Source organism: Lissotriton helveticus, chromosome 5_1 (genome assembly GCF_964261635.1).
Source record: "Lissotriton helveticus chromosome 5_1, aLisHel1.1, whole genome shotgun sequence".
Classification (NCBI taxonomy): Eukaryota; Metazoa; Chordata; class Amphibia; order Caudata; family Salamandridae; genus Lissotriton; species Lissotriton helveticus.
In genome coordinates this window covers 181,051,252-181,074,896 of record NC_136065.1, presented here as the reverse complement: position 1 = coordinate 181,074,896, position 23,645 = coordinate 181,051,252, and the positions used below count along the sequence as shown (strand labels likewise).

At 42.4% G+C, this 23,645-nt stretch overlaps 1 protein-coding gene across 1 annotated transcript in view; it reads right to left on the bottom strand.

Annotated features, from left to right (window-relative positions):
* BRINP1 (BMP/retinoic acid inducible neural specific 1) overlaps positions 1–23,645 on the bottom strand; it is a 413,405-nt gene that overhangs the window by 282,432 nt on the left and 107,328 nt on the right. Inside the window, exon 2 of the mRNA XM_078641975.1 lies at positions 725–992. Coding sequence (XP_078498101.1) covers positions 725–942 — 218 coding nt within the window. The 5' untranslated portion in view covers positions 943–992. The remainder of the gene's footprint in view (positions 1–724; positions 993–23,645) is intronic.

Sequence of the window (23,645 nt, the reverse complement as noted above, 5' to 3'; positions counted from 1 at the left end):
GTAAAATTAAACAAAAAATAAATAAACCACTCAATTTGCGCATGCCACATCGTCGAGTGGGCACTGCGGCGAGCGCAAGGTAAGTCGTTTTATTTATTTTTAAATTAATTTTACCTACACTGTCATCTGTCGACTATACCCCGTCACCCAGCCGCACCGCTCTTACCTGTGCCAGCCGCCACTGCACTTTTTTGTCCCAGTCCAAGCCCGATCATGCTCATATTAATTCAGTCTGCTAGTACTTCGTTCACTAAATCAATCACTTTGCTATTTTTGACATACTCTCATATGCAGGTGTTCCTTCTTAAGTTTATTCCGTCATTACATACCTTGCTCACTTAATAATTGACTAGTTCATTAATGTGGTCACATTTGAATTGTCCAAAATGTTCACTCACTCTGCAATGCGAATAGGAAGTCATTCTTTTTTAAGCACATTCAATCTTCGCCAACTCATTTATTTCTTTGTTGCATATTCGGTTATTCTCCTAATCAAGGTTTCAGTCACTATGAAAATGAACTATCTCAGTTGGTAACATTTGTTTTTTTACTCTCTTATTCACTTATTTGATTATTGTTTTTTTTTCCAGTTGCTTACTCATTTATACAATCTGTTATGGGCCCAAGTACTCCTCTGTTCTATCACTCTCTCGTAGTCAGTCTACCAAATGTGGCCCGTCTGGAATTTTCCATTTCTTAGAGCAGCGCTTCAGAGTAGCCATACCTGTATATCTTATATCGGGTTGTAAATCCTTGACGGTGTCTTTCCACAAAGGATAGGTAGCTCCGTGAATGATGGAAGGGTCCTCTGTCTGAAATAAGCCAATCAAATTCCTTGGAGACATGTTGCTCAACAGTTGTGGCTTCCTGGTGGGCGGGCTGTACTGTGATATGGTCCCATATAAACAGGAAGGAGATGACCTCAACGAACCTCCAGTTCATGCTTTTCTCCCTGCCTTGCTCCTCTCATTCTTGCTCCATTCTGTGGAGTCCTGTAATGAGGAAGAGAGAGACAGACATAAGTGACCCAATTTAAAGGAAAAGTCAACAAAGCAATACTCTTTTATGGATTATTCAGGCTTAACTCAGAGATCCAATCATCAACACAGACAACCAACATTTCAAGGGTAGAGGCAGATTAAATATTTAGGGGCAGATTTACAATCCCCTTGCTCCACTTTTGCGCAATTTTCAACATGGGAAAAGTGACACAACAGTGACCCTTTGTTGTGAAGGGCAAGGAGCAAAATCATACACCGTTGAAACCATACCTTGGTTGACCTTTATGAAAGAGAATTGAGTTGACTTATGCAAACCTCTTCCACTTCTCCAAACTAAAGGTAACAACGAAAGGCCTATATGTCTAGGGAAGGTCTACTTGCATGATATGCATCACATTATATCCAAGTGTTACCAGCCATACAAGGCTTTCAAAGGCTTTGATTTGTGAGGAAGGTGGCTGATTACCCTCAAGATAGTCTCCTTCTGTCCCAGTACAGGTTAATGCTAGTGCTGCGTTTCATAAGTCCAGAGATGGACAGAGCTACTTTTGCATTAAGAAACACTGAAGCTTCTAAGAGGCAATGTTATCCATATGTCAGCCTTGTTTGACATGTGTACTACTCAGGCACATCCCTATTACCCACTGAAAACATCAGTCTTCTTGTTTCATAGATAGGCGAATTCCCTCGTACAAAGTTTAAACACCAATGTTGTTTTAAATATTAGAATCATAAACACAAGAATTGGGCAGGTCAATTAGGACATGGCCTCTGGTGCCCCTAGCCCTAAGTCTTAGAATGAACACTTTGACCCTTTCCAACTTTTCAGCCCCTCCTCCCTTTTCCCGTCAGTGTACACCTTCGACATTCACAGACTCTATACGTCTTTTGTTCACCACAGGCAGCGCATGATGTTACTTCCCTTCCCAGCAGTGTGCTTATTTGAAGTGCTCTAGGTAGAAGCCATACTGCAGAGAAAAGGTCAAGGTCAGCAAAGCTATCTGGTGGGCAGTGGTGGGGGGAGGAAGAGAGCAGGAAGGGGAGGGACAAAAGTTCAGCTATTAAAGAAGTGAAAAGGAATCTGTCAGTCGTACATCTATGAGAACTGATGGACATCATTCTAACTGAATGATTACAATAGGTTAGTTAAGGTATTTTTTAGCTTTTATCCGGAGGTCCACTCTCATGAAAAAAAAAAATTGCGTTGGTTCTTGAGAAATTAGGTGCTATTATTAATACCAAAACATCTTGCTTATAGGGGATAATATCCACCAAGCAAAGTGCTTTACTTCATGAATAAATATTAATGTTAAGTAAAGATTTAAGAACTTTAATTGACCTTCACCACATGCCTGTTTTTCAGGTAATAGATATTACTCATTATCATGACACACTTCCTAACCAATTAAATGTAAACCATCTTCTGAATGACTACTAATCTGACTTCAGATCATGCTGCAACATGGATACCTCTACCTTACACATCATTGATGATGTCCCTATTCTCACAGATGAAGAAAACCACTACCTATTGCCTTTGTTGGTCCTCTCTGCTGCCTTCTACACAGGCAAACATAGCCCGGAGTCTTGAAAAAGATGTTCAGGCAATGCCCTTCACTGATTCTCCTACCTTTTCAACTGATGCCGAGTCATTCACATGGGCACCTCCAGGTCCTAAAAGATGCCCATCACCTGCAGAGTCACCAAAGGTTCCATACTGTCCCATGTCATCCTCAACCTCTGCATGGAGCCTTCTGGGATCTACTTACAAATAATGGCATTATAATACACCAACATGCCTATGATACAAAGGTCTACTTGCATGTCTCCTCCACTCCATAAATCTAATGTTTCAAACACAGCTCATATCTCATCCCGGCCTATGTGTCCAGTGCTTTCCTGCAGCTCAACCCCACCAGGGTAAAATTCCTGTTTTTTGTCAAGAACAGCATGCAAGATACAGTACAAACCTGACTCAATGACAAGCAGCTTGACTGCCACAGTGCAAACCTAACTCAAAGACATGAACCTCAATGGCTTCAAACCCAAACTTTAACCAAATGCCAGGCGTCTTAGATACACCCTGGACACCAATATCACAGTCAAGCAACACAGTGCCAAAAAACAAAGATGGCCTTGTACCACCTCTCTCTTCTAAAGAACATGAAACATTTTCATCCAGAAAGCAACTTCTGGGCTTCTGATCAAGCCATCATAGTCTTGCATCCAGATGATGGTAACACCCTACTCCATGGGCTCCACGATGCACATTTAAGGCATCATGCTTGACAGAGCATTCCTTTTCCAGTGCTTGAATAAATATGATTCCATCACCCCTATCCTGATGGAACCCTAGTAGCTCCCCTTGCCCACCTACAACATCATCAAAAACAGTTGCTTCATTTGCAATGTGGAGAAGTGTGGCTCACTGGTTAGAGCAGGCATACCCTGAAGCAGAGGTCAGACCCGGGACCAGGGTTCAATTCCCGACACGGCAGGGTCTTGAGCTCAAATGTCCACGGACTCGATAATTCTCGCTTCGGTGCCTGCCCTAATCATGGGGTTCACACTCTGCAACTCTGGGCATTAAGCTTGCTTAATCTCCACAACGGCCCCCCTGCGGCGGGATGCCTGGCTTTCACCTTGGGGATGCCCTGTAGGGGCTATCTCACAGGGAAAAACCAGGACGGGTTCCCAAGGCAAGCGCCGAGATGCCTCCGGGTGATTCGAGCGCTATATAAGAACATACAACAAAAAAAAAATATCCTGGCCAGTTCCTTTGCTTATTTTGCAAGGAAGTTTACCACCTATTATGGCTTGGAAAGCCACAACTAGGAAACTATCAGCTGGAGACTGCGGCTCTTATTATGAGTACGGCAGTCCATAGGACTGCCATATTGGTGGTGGCAGTCTGACCACCTCCACACTGCGGGCCTGCCCGCAGTATTCAGAAAGTGGTGGTTCGACCGCCACAAGACCACTGGCTCCGCCGGGATCTAAGATTCTGCTGGGCCGGTGGTCTGCAACCGGCATGAACATGCTGGTGGTGATGCTCCTGGCAATGCCACACATAATATGAGATGCCTTTTCAGCACCTTTTTCATGGCAGTGAGCCCAACATGAAAAGGGTGGCAGAGAGGCAACTAAGGATGCCCTAACAGGGCCCCATTCCCTATCTGTACCTGGGGGTGTGTGCATGGAGGAGGACAGGTTGTGCCCCATGAAATTGTACCCTTGTTTCTGTACAGTGTGGCATTCGTGCCATACCATGCAGGAACATGCTGCAGGTGCTGTCATGGTGTTAGGCTGCATTTTATGGCTCTCCGATGAGCCTAACAGCCCATTGCCGTGAGACTGCCGCAACACCATGCGGCTGACCTAAATTATACTTGAAATCTGGCCAGCTGGCGCACCATGGCTTTGGCGGTCCTCCAGAAGACGGCGTGGTTGCAGCACAGCTGGAGGACCACCAAAGTCGTAATACGGCCCTAAGAAATGTAAAAGAAAATTATAGGCAGCTGGCAATTTCTAGCTATGCACCAGGGATCTAGAACAACATCCTCATATCAATCAGGACTTCCCCAACCCAGCTCGAATTTACACAACAGTTGAAGACACACCGATTTGTATAGCACTACATTACAATGCAGTAACAACACCTGGCTACTCTCCCATCATTTCTTGACTTAATGCTTGCATTTGAACCGGTGCAGTGCTGCTGTTTGTGCTATTCAAATATCAGATACATTAAAAATGGAGCAAATTAACATTTGCTGCTGAAAAACAGTGATGTGTTTTGTAGACGTATTGAAAATGTGCAATTCTGGAACAGTTGTGTGTTTGACAGGATTTGAATAACAAACAGAGTGCTTTAACATAAAAGCAATGCAGATTCACCATTTCTATATATAAATATGTTAGTATTCAAAGGGCTTGCAACTGTTATACAGACTGTTAATGCCTGTGGGTTGCATTAGTGATTCTCTGGAAGCTTTACTTGAGAGGAGATGGAGGCTAGTTGCAAAGCTGCATGCATCAGAATCAGGATTTCAAGTGGAAGATGTGGGGGGCAAGATGGCCGCCAGTGTGGTGTAGCGAATGGTATACACCTGTTACAACGCATTTTTTACTCCGCACTACCATTACAACGCGACTTTTACTCCGCATACCATTACAACGCATTGCGCTGAGGGGCGCTCTAGGATAGGGAATAAGTATAATTTACTATCCAACACCTTCCCTAGGGTCCACGGGGACTGGAGTTAGAATAGTAAATTATACTTACCACTATCCAGCGCCCCAAGGCGCTATGCGTTGTAACGGTATGCGGTGTAAAAGTCGCGTTGTAATGGTCTGCGGAGTAAAAGTATGCGTTATAACGTCATACATCCGTAGCGAATAGTCGCATCTACTCCCTCTCCCGACCAGGACGGTATGGTTGATGCCCGGAGGAGTTCGAGGCACTGGACATGAGACTGCTCTGGTGGTTTAGCAGGGCGGTGAGCAGCGAACAGAGGTGCTTAAAAAGAAATCTTAGAGAAAGCGTCCTGCTAACAGCCAGAACAGCGCTTATAACTACACGAAGGTACTGGGAAGAGATTGTCAGCGTGATGTCCCAGAAAGGGAAGAGAGAGAAGATTGAGAAGGACAAAAACAAGGAGAAAGTAGCGTCCATGGCCGGTAGTGTTACTAAGCTACAGGGCACAGGCGCGATCCCCAAAACACCCTGTCCCGGCAAACGAGGGACGCCTGCACCGGCCTTAAACTCTACCTTGGTCCAGAAAACCCTGCAACGCAAAATTGAAAAAGCCGAGAAAGACAAGAAGATTGGAGTCAGATCCATGACTATGAGGGACGAGACACAGACTGCTGCTGCCGGGCTAAATAAAGACGCACTCGAGCAAAGAAACAGGATTATGGTGGCAAAAGAGGGCAAAGAAGCAACTTTCAGGCAGCCTACCTTGCCGGAATCCTTTTGTGCGAAGCCAGCAGGGAGTGCATCAGGGGCGAAGCCAGCGGAGGAGCAAGTATCCGGCAGCGAGAACGCCACCGGAGGAATGAGGGAGACGGGTGCCGTCCTCGCGGACGCCAGCGGCTCAGTATCCAGGCAACCAGGGAGCGCAGCCTCAGTGAGTGCCCCGCGAATGCTAGCAGAGAAGGGAGAAAGCCAGACGGCACTCCCATGGCCGGTAGCGGAGAAGCGAGGGAGATGGGCGATATCCAGGCGATTGCTGGAGGAGACGCGAGGGAGCCGGACGCCGACTTCATGGACGCCACGGTAACCAAGCAACGAGCGAATGCAGGCGATGGCTGCGCGTCTGCGGGAACAGCACTGGAGCTCAAGGAGACTGACTGTAGCTCAAACAAACAGGAGGGCCAGGCGCCGGCGTCAGTAGCAGAGTCAGAGGAGGTAAGGAACCTCAACAATGAAAGGATGCTAGACGCACTGATACAAGTTGAAGAAGAATGGTCCAGTAAGCTGGGACAGAGTAATTGTGCTATGTGGGGAAGCCTGGCAAGTGTTGAGTCGAGAGAGAGAGAGGGGGATAAATTCTTCTCGGTGAATGAAGGCTCAGACACTACTTCGAGTGATGATGCGGGCAAATCTATAGGTAAATCCACAACAGAAATTAGCTCTGAAACTGAAGAGAGCGGGGAGAGAAATACAAAAAAAAAAAGGAAACACACCGTGAAGCGTGGGGGTTCCCCTGATAAAGCAAATAAAAACCTGCTGTGGGACTATTCAGGAACTGCAAGCGCCTTTCAAGAAACCTCAATAGGGGGAAGTGGGGCAGCAGGAGGCGGGGTCCCGGAAATCTCACAAAATGTCACGATGGACATGTTGTTTGGTACTCTTAAACAAATGCAGGCTGAGGCAAGAGCAGAGAGCAGAAGAGCCAGGCATGACACTAAGAAAATTCAAACCTCAATTAGGAAAATGAATAAAAAATACGAGGAAGTGGAAGAAAGAGTGGGACTTGTTGAGGAACGGACTAGCAGAGTCGAGGACGAGATTACTGACTGGCAAGCATTTAAAATGGAACAGACTAAAGTGGCAGAGGACCTGCAATGGAAAATTGAAGATTTTGAGAATCGGCAAAGACGGAGTAATGTGAGACTTCTTGGACTGGAGGAAGGGGTGGAGGGGCAGGATCCCAGGGGTTTCGTCATTAAATTGCTGAAAGAGGCCTTCCCTGAAGTACCATGGCAATGGGAACGAGCAACGTACAACGAGCGCATAGGTTCCCGCTGGTTAACAAAAAGAGGAAAGATGATAGACAGGATAACAAGCCTAGGGCTATGCTGGTCTTCTGCGGCAATTATTTGGCAAGGCAAGAAATAATGGAAAAAGCCAGACCAGATGCCAAGAAAACAGCTCAGGGAGTAACTTTCTTTGCTCGCCCCGATTTTTGCCACGTAACGGTAGAGAGACGGTGGCGACTTAGGCAGATGATAACACCTTTCCAACAGCAAGGAGCAGAGGCTTACTTAATGTTTCCTGCAAAATTGAAGACCATCGTGGGGGGTTATGTGAGGATGTTTTTCTCGGAGGTAAAGGCCGGGGAATACTTAACAGAGCTGACAGAGAAAAATAAGGGAAGAGGGGGAAATAGATAAAGTTTTAAGTGGCAGTGCTAAGACAGGGTTGCAACACAGGGTGCGGGGCGATGAAGGCAAGATATGAAAATTGGGAGGGAGAGGGAAGCGACTCTACAGCACACAGCAGCCACATATAGGTCATGTGTGACCTACCTGCCTGTGGAAGGGGTGAGGGGGGGGGGCGGGAGTCCTGAGGGTGGGGTGCTGGGAGGGAGGGTGGGTAAAAGGGAGGTTGTAAGTTGTAGGATAAGAGCACAAATAGCGAGAAAAGGGAGAAAAGAATGTACTTGAGAGGAAAAAGTACCAGTAAACAATTGGTTGGCAAGTACTAAAAGAGTATGTCACTGTAGAAGAGTATGTCATTGTAGTAGGGATATTTTTGTGATTTATAAATGGCGTTAAGGGTGATTTCCATGAACGTATGCGGGTTGAACAATGCGGATAAAAGACAAAAAGTCGCTGCTTTGCTGAGATCGCTTAGATCAGAGATAATATGCTTACAGGAAACACATATTGCAGGAAAAGAAATCCTCTTGCTGGGACAAATGGGGTTTGATATCCTTGCCTATTCAAAGCAAGAGACAAAGACAAGAGGAGTGGTAATATTAGCTAAAAAAGGGGTCGCAAAACTTAAAAGGAAAAAAGAAGATCAAGAGGGAAGATGGGTAATTGTGGAGGTGGATGTACAGGGGAGGTGTTACACAATAGTGTCAGTTTATGCCTCAAACGATGATGAACCAGATATCTTTGAAATGTTGGATGGAGAACTGGCATTGTGGGCGGCACCAATAATATGCTGTGGAGATTTTAACATTAATGGACTAAATGGGATGAGCTTGCTGAACAGGGGAGGGTATAATGTTAGAAAGAAAAAAACGTGCAAGGCCATACACTATATGGCGAGGCATAATGCATTAGTTGACGTCTGGGCGGAAAATAACCCAATAGGGACGGGGAGTACATTTTATTCAGCCCCGCATAAGATGGTAGCCAGACTAGACTACTTTTTTATTTCTAGATCGATTATAAAAGATGCTAAATTAATAAAACTCCCCAGAGTGGTCTCGGACCACAATCCACTAGTGCTGAGTATACCAATGATCAATAAGAGTGTGAGTAAAAATAGCACTTGGACATTTGAGAGAGGATTATTGAGCGACCCAGGTTATATAAGACATATGCAGGAATGGATACCCCAATATTGGGCTGAGAATAGGAATACAGCTACTACTAATATGATTTGGGACGCATTTAAAGCTGGAATCAGGGGAGAAACATTAAGCTATACACTGCAAAGAACTAAGAAAGAGAGGATTAAGACAGAGGAAAGGATGAGGGAACTGGAGGTCCTAGAAGAAAGACTAATTACAGCAATCCACAAGCGAGACCCACTGGAGGAAAAACTTCTAGAAATAGAAATAAATAAAGCAGAGGCAGGGACAAGCCTGGCCCAGAAGGCGGCAGGGAACTATCTAGCAAAGAGGGAAAAGTGCTATGAGTTCAATGAAAGGGTGGGACACTTATTAGCAATACGCACCCGACAAAATTTATCAGCAGGGGATATAAAAGAAATTAAAGATAGGCTAGGCAACGTGGTTACCACTCCAGAGGAGATACAGGAGGTTTTTAGAAGCTATTATGGCAACCTATACGATTCAAGCATAGGAAACGTGGATGGAGAAATTACAGATTATTTGGCGGGAATACAGCATGATATATTAGACACTACAGCTAAGGAAGAATTAGATCTACCACTAACACTACAGGAGATAAGGGAGGCCGTAAGTTATTTACCGGGGGGGAAAGCCACAGGACCAGATCAGATCCCGGCAGAATTTTATAAAATCTTTTGGGAGCAACTGGGGGGGGACATGTTAGAAACCCTTAGACAGGCACAGGACGGGAGTTCGATACCACGGTCATGGGCAGGCGCAGACATAATAGTGATTCTTAAAAAAGACAAGCCTCCGATGGAGCCAGGGTCCTATAGACCAATTACACTCCTAAATGCAGACACAAAAATCTTCTCAAAATCATTAGCTCAAAGACTTAGTAAAATCATTGAAGGATTAGTTAGTACTTCACAGCATGGCTTCATTCCTGGAAAAGGCACGACCCAACATACTAGGCAGATGATAACTATTCTGGATGCAGTTGAGGTATTGCGAGATCCTGTCGCAGCCATATTTCTCGATGCTGAAAAGGCCTTCGACAGGGTCTCGTGGGACTATTTATGGAGGGTTATGAAATGGTTCGGGATAGGCGAGGGATACATTAAGGCAATCCAGGCTCTCTATGAAAACCCAATAGCCAGGATAAGAATAAATAGAAACTATACAAAGGAAGTTCAGATCAAACGAGGGACCAGGCAGGGCTGCCCAGCGTCGCCGCTGCTGTTTGCTTTATATCTAGATCCCCTGCTTAGAAAACTTGAGGCTAATAGGATTATCCACCCAGTGATACTGCACGGGAGGGAGTATAAACTATTCGCTTATGCAGACGACGTGGCCATTATAACACCAAAACCAGGGAGGGCGTTAGTTGAAATAGAGCAGGAGGCTTGGAAATTTGGAACGATTGCAGGATATTCAATTAATAAAGGCAAAACCCAGATCGTTCAAAATAAATACACAATACACCAAGACAATAGAATTGTTCCCGTAGCTACATATCTAGGGATAAAGGTGACCACTGACCTAGATAAATTAGTAGAAAATAATATGACCCCATTACTAGATAAAGTTAAAAGGAACACCGAAAGGATTCACAACCTACACCTGACGCTAATGGGGAGAATAAACGTCATTAAGATGATTACCTTCCCAAAATTCTTATACATTTTCAGAGCAATCCCATTATTTTTTGAACAATCATGGTTCCGGAAACTGGAAGTAATACTTAATAGGCTAATCTGGGCCCAAGGGAAGACGAGAAGAGCGTATCGGTACATGGTTCTCCCAAGGGAGAAGGGAGGTTGGGGAGCCCCGGATTTTAGACTTTACTATTGGGCAGCAACATTGCAATACGCACAAGGGTTGTTAGGTGGTGGGAGTATTGAGGAACAGGATACAAATGTATATAGAGCACTTATTGGGGATGAAGCCGAGAATGGCCTGCTGAAAACAGTGGATTATAACTATTTTAAACACACTAAGTTTAAGACTTTACAAGCGGCTTATAAAGTTTGGAGAGGGGTGGCAAAGAAGCTGGGGTTCGGCCGATATAATCATTACACACGACTATATAACAATCATTCATTACCAGGGGAAATATTCAGCGATTCAATTATGAAGGAATGGGATAACAAGGGGATTAGAAAGATAGGAGATCTTATGGACATGGAGGGGACAATTAGACAATTTCAGGACTTACGGAGGAAATATGACATAAGAGGGAACAATTTTTTTAAATACTTACAGCTAAGAAGTTATCTAGCAGATAAAAGAGGAGGACCAATAGGGTTCGAATTCAGTAGGATTATGGAGTACATAGAGAAGGCGGATAGATGCACAATTAGACAGCTTTATGCCGAATTGTATACATTAAAAACCGACGATATAGATAAGTTTGCCACGAAATGGGTGGAAAAGGTGGGTGCCTCCATGGAGGACTTACAGACATCTTTGAAGTTAGGCCATACAGTTTTATCTTCTGCAACACTACAATCGCAGCACTACAAAACAATATACTCTTTATACCACACGCCAGCAAGAATTGCACAATGGGGGGGGGGCAATGGAATCACATGCCCACAATGCAACTCATCAGAGGCGGATATTGTCCACATGTTTGCCCAATGTCCACAACTACATTCATTAAAAGGGGCAATTGAGAACTTCTTGGCAAACTCGTTGGGAATCACACGAAAACTGACAGATGATATTATAATCTTAGGAATCGCGGGCGAAACAGAGGAGTACCACATAGAATTTATGTTTATGGTAACGGCGGTGTATCGAATTGGAATCGCGAGAGCATGGCTTGACAAGGCTCCCCCCACTTTTGAACTCTGGATAGCAAGGATGATTTCTACTTACAATCTGGAAAAAGCTATTTATGAAAGAAAGGGTAGGAGGGCGAGAGTGATGGGGGAAAGAATTTGGCAACCACTAACTCGCTGGAAGCAGAGTAAGACTCATGGCGGGAGCGAGTAGAAATGGGTAAGAAGCCAGAAAATAATGGTTACGATAGGTTTGCACCAAGTTGTATTATGGTATGTAGATAATATCAAAACACATATGAATATGATTATTTGTATTACTTTTGGTTCTTTTTTCGCTTAATATTTTATGAGGTTGCTCTGCATTGTTTTTTCTCCTTCTTTTTGTTTATTACGCTTCTTTTCTCTCCGTATACGGATTGTCTTATGTGCTATATTGGTGTACATTGTAAAAATGGGTTAAAAAATCTTTAAAAAAAAAAAAAAAAAAAAAAAAAAAAGAATCAGGATTTCAAGTTTAATAAACTGTGTGATCCGGGAGAAAACAAATCATGTCCCTACTGCTCAGTTCCCTTAATTGCCAACATTTTGGCACTGCTTAAAGGTCATTCAGATTGCAATATAAATTACACTAACCTTATCCTTTACTCATGTCAAAGCAATATCCGTTCATATTGGGGTATTTTACTGTGCAAATGGTACATTTGACACAGCGCAATGCAGTAAGCAAAATTGCTCCACTGCATCAAATGGAAAGGGAAGGAATGCACCATATCTACGAAATTATGGCACATTCTTGCTCTATTTCTGTGCTGGTGCACTAGCCGCTGCCAAGCGCCAATGCAGCCACCCTTGCACAATGGTGCAAGGGTGCCTATGTTGCAAGCAGGGGGAACATCCTTTACAACGCAACTTTTACCCCGCACTACCATTACAACGCAACCATTACAACGCAAGTCATTACAAAGACTTGCGCTGAAGGGCGCTGTAGGATAGGGAATAGCTTAATTTTCTATCCAACACCTTCCCTACTATCCACGGGGACTGGAGTTGGAATAGAAAATTAAGCTATTCCACTATCCAACGCCCCCCAACGCAAGTCGTTGTAACAACTTGCGTTGTAATGGCATGCGTGGTAAAAGCATGCATTGTGATGTCATACAACCGCAAGCAGGATTGTTTGCCCAGGGAGGGACACATTCCTGCACAAAAATAATCTTCTGAGGCATTTTCCTCGTTTTACGTGTGCTGCAGCACATGTAAAAAGATGAAAAAACAAGGAGAAGTAACCATATTTCTCTTTGTTATTCCTCTCTGGGAATGCACAGCATTTCAATTTATTCCCAGGTTTACTACTTTTAGTAGATCTGAGTGTGTGCCAAAAAATATGAGTGGATGCTTGGGAACACCCATGCTCCGCCCATGGAACGCCTTCTCAGTGCAGAGTAATGCAAGGCAGCAACTTTTGCTTTCTCGTGCTACTTCCGATTTACTATGCTCTGCAGATCCACAGAAAGTGGTACTGCATGGCATAGTAAATCTCGCATAAGGGCTTGCATTGCCCTTGCGTCAAACAAGGGCAAAACAAGACTTTTGCATGATGCTACCTCTACCAGACCTCACTGCACCACCAACCCTGATGTGTTTCATTGACCCACCCCGCCGTAAGTCGTTTAATTTTGGGCTAGTTCTCACTGCGACAACTTTTCAAAGATGACTGATCCCCTGCCTAGAATCCTAACATGAAGTGATAACGAAGATAAGTGAATACAACCAAATGGGAAGGTTTTTTTTTTATGCTCAGGTCTAATTTAGAAGCATACCACCCCAACAACCAATTTGATTTCCAGTTCAATTTAGCGGATTTTATGGACTGGTGGAGAAAGTAACGTCGACGTTTTGACCCTGAGGAATGGTGCAGGTGATTATGTGCATCCGGGGTGGGTCTTCATCAGGGCAAGTGGTAAACAAAGAAGAGGGGGGACAGCCTGTAGGGTGAGAGCCAAAAATTGGTCTTATTGGTGTGTTAAAATTAAGCCCGGGTGCATAACAAACTAGGGAACTGAGGAATTGTATTCTATTGATTTGGATCCTTTTCCCTCCCTATATTTATATGGAATAGATGTTTACACCTATGATTTGTAGGCTCTTTCATGTACCCTCCATCTCCCTGCCTGCATTATACCTATGTCAGGTATAATGTATGGGGGGGGGGCGGTGTTGCCACACAAGTAAGACTCGTAAAAGTGACGCAGTGAAATCTATGAAATTTCACTGCGCCACTTCTAGGACGCAAATGCGTCAAAACCTTACACCTGCCTCATGGCAGGCATAAGTGTGATGCAGTGCTATATCCATAACCCCCCTCCTACATTGCTGGAGTTGCATCACAGTAAAACTGACGTATCTGTCTTTCCTTGCGACATGATCCTTCATACAGTAAATATGATGCATTTATCATGACGCAAGAAGGGCACAATGAAAGGTGTTGCGTCTCTGTTTTCACCTAGCAATGTGTCACTTTTCATAAATGAGGCCCACACTGTTTTGCAAAGGAGGAGAAGGAGTTAAGCAACAGGAAGTGAGGACAAGACCACAGGCAAAGCGAGGCAACAGCAGAGCATCTCTGAAGTGGGATCTCTGTGCTACTCGAGAGCACTACATCATCATCAAGTTATATCCTTTATTAGTGACCTATTCCCAGAGCTGCTGAGTGAATGCGGCGTGGCATTAAACATTCATACAAGCCATCGGATGCTGCCTGGCGCAAGCATTAAAACTGGCTAAGTGCTAGTATGTTGCGGTTGAAACAACATTGCGGGTCTATTAAACTGAAATGATACAACCAGGACTCTCCAATTAATTTTTCGGTAAGGAGAAGTTGTCCTCCTCTGGGACTGATGATCTCTTTGAAAGGAGGCACCAAGGAACAGTAGGAGTGTCAACACATTTCATGAGGATATTCACAATGGGAGGGTTTCTCTGCAGGAGAATTTATTATAACTATCTACTTGAATTCCGAAACAGGAACAAGGTATTCTAATTCTTCATTCCTCGTTTCACTAAAGCTTTTGGGCATTATTATAAGTTTGATGTGTGGGAGTAGGACCGCCCTTGCACTGTCAAACCCATGTTTGAAGCACCCGCCAGATCAGGTGTTTTCTCCAGTCCGCCGGGCGATTCTTTGGCGTTCTCATAGCAGTCCCTATGAAATAGGCACTGCAATGGGAACGTTAAAATCAGTACCTGCGCGGCATGGATTACTGCAGTTCATGCCGTGCAGGTACTGGGATGCATGCATACAGGGAAGCACAAGATGTGCCCCCCCGCATGCAACCCATGGCACAGAGGCACAAGGGGACCTTTGTTTCCTCACTGCCACACTTTCCATGGCAGTCTCACCACCATGAAAAGTGTGGAGATGAGGAAACTTGCAATGTGCTTTATGGTACCGCAGCAGTCCTGCCATGCATATTGCGACCTCAAGAACACTGCACCACTGTAACAAAGAACCCTAGCGGTTGCAGTGGTTGCAGGGCAGCCCGACTGCCCTGGTCATAATATGGCAATCAGAAGACCGCCACGGCCATGCCCCTGTGAGTCTGGCGGTCCGTGGGCCGCCAGACTCATAATAAGCCCCTTTATATCCCAGTGTTTAAGGAAATTGAAAAAACTTTGCACAAGGCTATGTCCCAGAATTATAGGTGAAAATAGGCCTTGTGAAGCACAGCTAATTTTTATGAATTAATTTAAATGAGCAGCACCAAGGGTTCCTTAATTAAGAATTCATGGACAGATAGAGTTAGTTCTGCTCTCTGACCTTCGAGCTTTTATCCCAGAACTTTACAAAAATATTGCTGGAAAGGGTATTTTTTATGATTCCTCTGGCACTTTATGAAGACTGAAGCATATTTTCATTCTCCTCTCCTTGGCATCCTCCTGAAAATGGTACCACAGACCTGGAGAATCGCCTCTTTCTCACACTCTTTGATCTTATTCTGAACACTCTGCCACTCAGCCAGATGAATGCTCCACTCTCTGATCTCATATCTAAACGTCAGCTGTAGCGCCAATGTTTTGTTGTATGTGTTGCCATATTCTCTTCTCTTCAAAATATAGAACCTATACCTCTATTCATATAGTCATATGGCTACAATCCAGACTCAGTTTAATGGATGCATTTTGTTAAACGTTTCTCCATCTTTCTTAGGAGATCCAAGAGTGAAACTGGCACTAGGGAAACTGCATAGAAAAGATGTGACTAATAATAGGACCGAAAAAGCAAAAAGGTGTGCTTCAACATTTCCAACATCATCAGAAGTGGTGGGCTCTATAGTTTCTAGATGTGCCAAGACGTTCTTATATGGCCGTCAGAAAACTATTTGTGAATCAAGACCTACATTATGTGCCAAAGTGACTTCTATGAACAACCCTAACAGCAATGCAAGAGAAGGTTGGATTTTGTCAATAGTAAGCCTCTGGGAACATATGTCATTTCCTAACTGCCCATCAATGGGACATTTATTTGTCAAAATTGAAGCACTATCACCACAAAGCTCTCCTATTTGGTCCAAGCTTGTTTCCAAGAATCTTCACGGAGTTTCTGATGGTATTTACTAGGCGACTAATGTATAGTCCTCGGGATTCTATGAATGAATATTATTTTGTTTCAGAATGTGACATGAGATAGATTGCATATACAAAGTTGTCCATGCTTCCCATTGCTTCAGCGGTGGCTCCTATTTACACCAAGAAAATGTTCTTACATATTGGATTCCAACCAAATTGGGCAATAAATAAGGTAATCTGCACAAAATGTTCAATTTATTTAAGATTGTGCTCTTAATACATCCATACTCTATAAGGCTACTTTTCACACAGAGGCTTATTCATTGTAACAGAGCTCAATTTTAAGCAAATCCAATATCACTATGATCCTAAATTTCAGTCTATATCTTCTAACATTTATTCAGAGATGGCTTCCCTCATATTCAAAATGGTGCATTGAAGGACCTAAATACACTGTACTTATCATCTACAAATACTGCAGAAATGTTAAAGCCATAACTTTCCCAAATGTTATATCTATTAAAAGTATAATGGATGCATTAAAATGGAAGTGTACCTATTATTAAATGGCACATGGACCAAGCAAATCCCAGGATTCATTTTTTCAGAAGCATCTTTTCATAGGTTTACTTAGATGTCCTTCAGGTATATGATTCTATTTATCTTGCTCTTTTGAGACCAGAGGGTCAGGCATGGACGTCATCTTCATTGACGGTATCGATGATGCCATTTGATATGGACATGTCATGAGTGATGTAATATGTGAGGTCATAAGCAATGCATGGCAGGAGCACAAGTTATAGTTAGCTTGGTAAACCAGTGCTTTTTAAACCTTGTACCGTCATGATCCACTTTTTAGTAGAAACATTTTTTGCAACCCACTTAAATTTAATGGACAAGAAATGGGCAAACTTTTGATTGAACTAGAGCATCAAGTCAGCAAGACTGTCACATAATTCACTTTACTTTTCTATCTATGGCAGCTAAGTGAGAGGAGTTTGTAACACCAGCCCTATGTTAACAAATAAGCAGCTAAAGACCTAGGGGCCTCATTATGTTGTTTCAGGGACATGGAGCGCACGCAGGGGGCATAGGGTATGCGCGCCTGTGTGTATGCACCCCAGTACCTGCCCAGCATGGACTGTAGCAGTCCGTGCTGTGCAGATACTGATTTTGACATTCCCATTGCGGTGCTTATTTCATAGGAATGCCTTTCAATATGGTTTTATATTATTTCACTTTACTTTTCTTTCTATGACTGCAAAGTGAGAGAAGTTTGTAACACCAGCCCATATGTTAACAAATATGCAGCAGAAGACATAGGAGCCTCATTACAAATATTTTCATAGGTACCACCGTGGGAACCCCAAAGTATCACCCACCAGACAGGAGAAAACTCCTAATCTGGCGGGTGGTACAAACATGGGTTTGGCAGTGCAGGAGCAGCGCAGTCCTGCCCCCTCACCGCCAAACTCATAATGTGGCCATAACATGACATTTGACCTCTGTCTTTGAGGCACAGAAAATGTGACAAGATAAACACCGAATTTAGAAGCATCTTTATTTATTTATTTCATTTTTGCAACCCACCAAAAATTGGCTCACAACCCACCAATGGATATGTACCTACAGTTTATGAAACACTGTAGGAAACTATCGCTGGTGACTTTCAGTATTTTCTAAGTTTAAAATTGCATTTCATAAAATGACATTTTCAGTTAACTATAATGTCAATTTAGCCTTTCAGCAAATGTATATGGGTTTATTTGGTGTAAAGCACAAAACTGCCACTTTTCCCAGGTCCATGTGTGATGTGCTGTTCCAGTCCATGTTTTATCTTTGAATTCTGGGGCTTGTAGTCCTAATTTATAATGAAATAAACAAGGCTGCAACACGCAGAATAAAAGAAATTAAATAAACCTGACTGGAGCAGCATATCATGCATGGACTTGGGAAACTTAGTAGCGATGAAAGTATGATCTTAACACCATACGTATAACTTCCCTCTCCTGTGGTGGATAGTCCCTGAACCCAACTCTAAAGGGGGTGGCCAAGCCTCAGCGCATGACCATCCACTAAAAGTGCTCCTCATAATATAAAGGATATCATGTTAAATGAGGCAGGTCTTCTGGCTTGGTCAAGTGGTCCATACATCAATATATAAAAGGCAGACCTATTGATTTTGTCAAAGGGGAACCACAATAATATACAATGCAGGCTTTTTAGCTTTGTCAAAGGATCAGTACATCATTATATTAAAGCAACCCAATTGGCTTTGTCAAGGGGTTAACAAGTCATTATATGAAGGCAAGACTATTGACTTTATCACCAGGTGACCACATCATTATACAAGGCAGGCCTATTGGCTTTGTGAAGGAGTGACCACCTTGATAACATAGTATTCATGGTATGATAAAAAAGTAAAACCAATAAAATACATAACTATATTCAAAGGCATTCATTATTAACCCCTTGCGTGCTGCTGTCGGCCGTTGGCCGACGGCAGCACTACCTCCCTAGTACTGCTGTCGGCCAACGGCCGACGGAGCCCCGCCCACTCTTCAGAACGCCCGCACCGCGGCGGAAAAAGTGCCGCAATTAAGGCGTTAATAACAACAATTGAAGGTTTGTCAATACACCTTTAAACAAAGTATGTATATTCAAATCAAGAATAAGCATGTCTTTCTTTTACACTCAAAAGGCCACATAAAATTGACCACAAGAGATCCATGCAATCCTCAGCTAAAGAGTTAATGCTCAACTCAAGAGAAACACCAAACACAAGCATAGTTTCATTCATAGTAGTGCCTAGCGATAGAGAAAATCTTCAACTTGGTTACTCACATCCAAGAGAGCATCTGTGGACCCTAAGAATATCGCCTTGCCTAACACTGATTACTCATGCAATAACGTCGAGCCAGGACTTCAGAACCATTGTCATACAATTTGCTGTTTATGGTGCCAAAAATGTCCTGGTTAAAACTGAGCCTTTGGATGAACAAAGACACCGAAGGATTATATTGCTGCTTTGACTAAAGCTGAGCAGAGAGTAAATCATTAACCAAGTATTATAATTAGAGTGCAGTCTCCTGGTATATCCCACTAACTTCGAGAGAGACAGCGTTTAGGGCTAGGCACATTTGTTTGGTCTGTGGACATTATTTTAATTGTGCATTAAATTTGTAATGCATTTAAAGAGGTATTTCTCATGGAAAGCAAATGTCTCTAATTGGACCTTTAGATGTATTGACTTTGATGAGAGACTGCATCTTATTGTCAATGACTATGTAGGTGTCACTCAAACTACATCCAATGGAGTGTAAGCCGTGATTGGTCAAACAAAACAAGCCTGTTTGAGGGACAGTAGATATAGAGACTTTGCGAAATGCAGACATTCATATTATCTAGCATCCAGGCGACATGCGCACTCACCACCAGCTTTGGCCTTGGAGATAGATGTTCACTGCTTGCACTCATGATTTACAAAGGGATCTAACAGAGGGACATGATTAGAAAACTATGTAAATAGATTCATGGATAAAAAGGTACTGACTAGAGATTAGGAAATGCAAGGCACTCTGCGAGAGCGCGAAGGAGCCGGGAACCAACAAAGAAGCATTCAGTCTGTCTGATAATGTGTTCTGTGCAGTACAGCAGCAAAGATGAGATTCAATGAAGCTGGGCTTTTTCATCAAAACACTCTATTGTATGCCTTCCATGAAGTCTGTAAGAACGGATGGGTGCAGGAAAAGACGTCACCCGCAGCGTGCAGCATAACGATATTCATGATATTGTGATATATAGTGCTGCGTAAGTTGGCTCGCAGCCTCTGCATGTCATCCTGGTGTCTGCCTCACTGACCATTGGAGAAGAGACAGGGGCATGAGGGCGGATAGGAGAGTGAGAGTGAAGAGGTAGCAAACCTTAGGATTGAGGCGATGATAATGAACTAAGAGTGGCAAGGGGAGACTAGGCAAGACTCTGAGTGGAAGGGGGAGAGATGAAATGGAGGAGAAGCTGGTGGGCCAAACAAACTCTCAGACTGGAGAATGAGGGGAGATTGAGATTGAGAGACAATGAAATGCGAGAGGACAAAGAGAAGAGCTCGGGTGGGGACTTGAGAGGTGAACCTGACAGTGGATAGAAAAAGAGCAGCCATTTTGAGACAGGCAACTGAGAATGTAGAAGGAAGAGACTGAAAGGAGAAAGGGAAGAAGGAAGAAAGAAATGATAAGTGAGGCTGAAAGGGGAGATTAGGGGAAAGGAGAATAAAGTGAAAAGTGTGGAGAGAGGTTGAGACAAGACACACTGAGACATAGATAGAAGAATTGGTAGTGAGGAAGCTGTAGACCATCCACCATTGAAGTCTTCCTCTGTAGGCTGCAATCTGGTGACACAAAGGTTCTTTTTTACTGCCTCTTTTCTTCCATACCTACCTCAGATCACTGATAAATTATTTTGAGATCTTGAGCAATACTTATGTTGGTGATATCCAATTCAATAGATAATCATTCCAGATTGAGCAACTGCATGCTTTTAATGTCTGAATACAAAATAATACATTCAATCTAAAATTCACTTATAAGGAAGTCTTTAGGAAAGGTTAAATTACCAAAGTGTAGACACCAAGCCAAAGAACTTCGACAACTGTGGCACTAGAAACCTAAAATGTCAGAATGAACCTCAACTCCTTCATTGGGTATAACAAATTTTGACAATATTGGTCATTAAGATGCCTTCACCCTTCTCTGCAGTAGTTCATTTGAGCCAGTTGTTCCTGGTTTGACCCACAGGCACACATTTTTGGGGGTTGCCACTTATTTTTCGTCATCGGGCATTTTCCAAAAGCAAGAGAGGGAACACACACAAAGGGAATGAAGGAGTGAGAGGGAGATAAAAAAAATTCAAAAAGAGAGAAAGCAAGTATGGAGTTAAAGGGGCTCTGTGTCTGGTAGTCAATTAAAGAGGCATGAGATGGACTCTAGACTATGCAGCCTTGGTATTCGGCATGCAGGTGCATGCCAAAGGCTTCTGAGAAGAGCATTGGGTACTGGCACTTATTCTTCTACAAATCAAGCACTATCTCTCTGATGGTCTCTAAACCAGGAGTAGTACAAGACATCAGCAATTGTATTTGCATAAATTGACGATGCTAGTATTGTACACAGCAGAGTCCAATCAGCTCTATGGACTGTAGCCGAACTCTGTACTGGAGCTTGGAACTGGGTGCTTTCCTTGACAGCTTGTACAATGTTTTGTTAACTTCTTGCATTTGCAATTTCAATAAGCACCTTTACAATAGAGGTCCACTCTTTTGCCAAAGGTACTCGTGCATAAGATTCCGTCAAGTTACTCTTGTTCCACGATCCTAGTACTGCAAAACATTCATAGAGTTCAAAGCAGAAGGTCTAGAAGGCATGTATTTACTGCAGTTTACCCACACCTGTGGAAATTACATCTGTTATGTAATAAATCCACATTTTCTGCATGGTCATCCAAGATTTATTACCTTTTCTTGGACTCAGATTTTGCAGTTTTTTTAACTCTGTGAATTTTACCTTTGCTAAACAGGAGTAAAGTACCTGTGCTACCCCTTTAAACATAGTTAAATTGGTTACCCCTGACATATTTAATTTGCTTTTAAGTCTCTAATATATAGTGTAGGAAATGCACCACAAGCCTTGAAAGTAGGTGCCTGATAGTAAAAAGTAGAACATGTGCAATATTAAGGTTGGCATATTCCTCTAGTCAGTAGCCCCCAAAAACGGCTTTCACTGTCAGGGATGTGACTTAATCCTAGAAAATTTCAAAGTGCAGAATATAAACTTTAATCAATAGCATTTGACAGTAAACAGCTGCAATAGGTATTCATTGACCATTCTTTATATCTATTAAAAGTCCAATTAATTGGTGAAGATGGATTTTAAATAAATACTTAGGCAAGTGAACTTTTTGTAAGCTACCTGTTACCTGCCTGAAGCTCCAGGAGGCTAATTTACAGTAGCTCTTCATCTGCTCTCCATCCAATTGTTGACCTTAATGAGGGGTGGAAAATGTTCCCAGTTCAGGATCAATGGCCTGGGAGTAGGGAGGTGGTTATTCTTTCCCTTGCAGGAAAACCAGTTAGGGTAGAACCAGGAACTTCAATAACTTATAAAGGGGCATGCCCTTTCACGAGTAAATGTAAGGTGATACCTAGAGAAGGAAACACTTTGTCCCTTTCGAGCCAGGCTGGTACCCTATACATATACATATATGTGTGTATAGCTATATATAAAACCGAGAACAATTAATCAATTTACATAATTACTATTCAATAATTATCAATTAATAATTAATCGTTAATTAACTTCCTACCCTAAACTCCTGCAAATATGGCAGTCTGCAACCAAAGTATAAGTAAAGTAAATACACATTTAACAAATTATATAAATAAAAATAAACCAAATAAAAATGTAACAATTATTAATTAATAGTTCATTATCACTTAACTTCTCACCCTACATAAATATCCTAGACACCTAACAGCCCACAAATAACATGCAACAAAAATAAATCAGTATTATTTCATGTATATGATATCAATCATATAGTTAAATACAATTAATAAAAAAATCCTAAATAATTATTACCTAATTAGCATCCCATGCTACCCCCCTAAAAACCCATCAGCCCACTACAACACTATAAATTACTATTAGAAATTAATAAGAACATTCTAAATCACTTAAAATTAGATTTTATGTTAAACAAATTCATAACATACATATAAACAATAGTAAACCATACAATTAAATGATCAACTAAAACTCATTAAAATAATTTTAAAACAAGATTTTCAACCATTTTATTACTGAAAACAATAATAAAAACAGAGATATTATTTAGGACGATATTACTTACCTCAAAAAATCATATTCTTGCAAATGATATTCTTGCATCACATAAACATGTATCAAAATAGTTTCTTGCCAATAGCTCTGTTTCCTGATATTTACAATTCAATATGTTTTTTAAACACCCATGAAAAGCAGACGTAAGTATATAATATGACTTTTCAGCTAAACTGGAGTCAATGTAATGAAGAGCACGATCCTCTTTCCAGTCTCTAAGCTATAAATTGGTTAATCATACACAGCCTACTTTACTACTATTACTGTCATCTTACAGATACACGCATTTACCTGTTGTCTTTATGTAACGCAGAGATGCAAGTGAGCATGAGTGGTTACCAAATGTACATCCGGTAATTTGGTGTTTCATAGAATGAATCCCTTTGTGTCCATGCTAAAGGCCATATCTAATAGCAGTTGGCATGGTTTCTTTTGTTACCTCTTTTTCTTTGAGTCATTCTTTAAATGTCAGGGTTTGCATGAATCACAGCATCAACTGAAGAGCCTAGGTGTTTTTCTAGGTTCTAGTTTTCTATTCTGAGAAACAACATGCATTTTCCTTTCCTATAGAAATTCAACCAATTTGGTTTATATGAGAAGTTTTTAGTGACGACCAGGGCGTGTCCATGCTGGCACTTATGC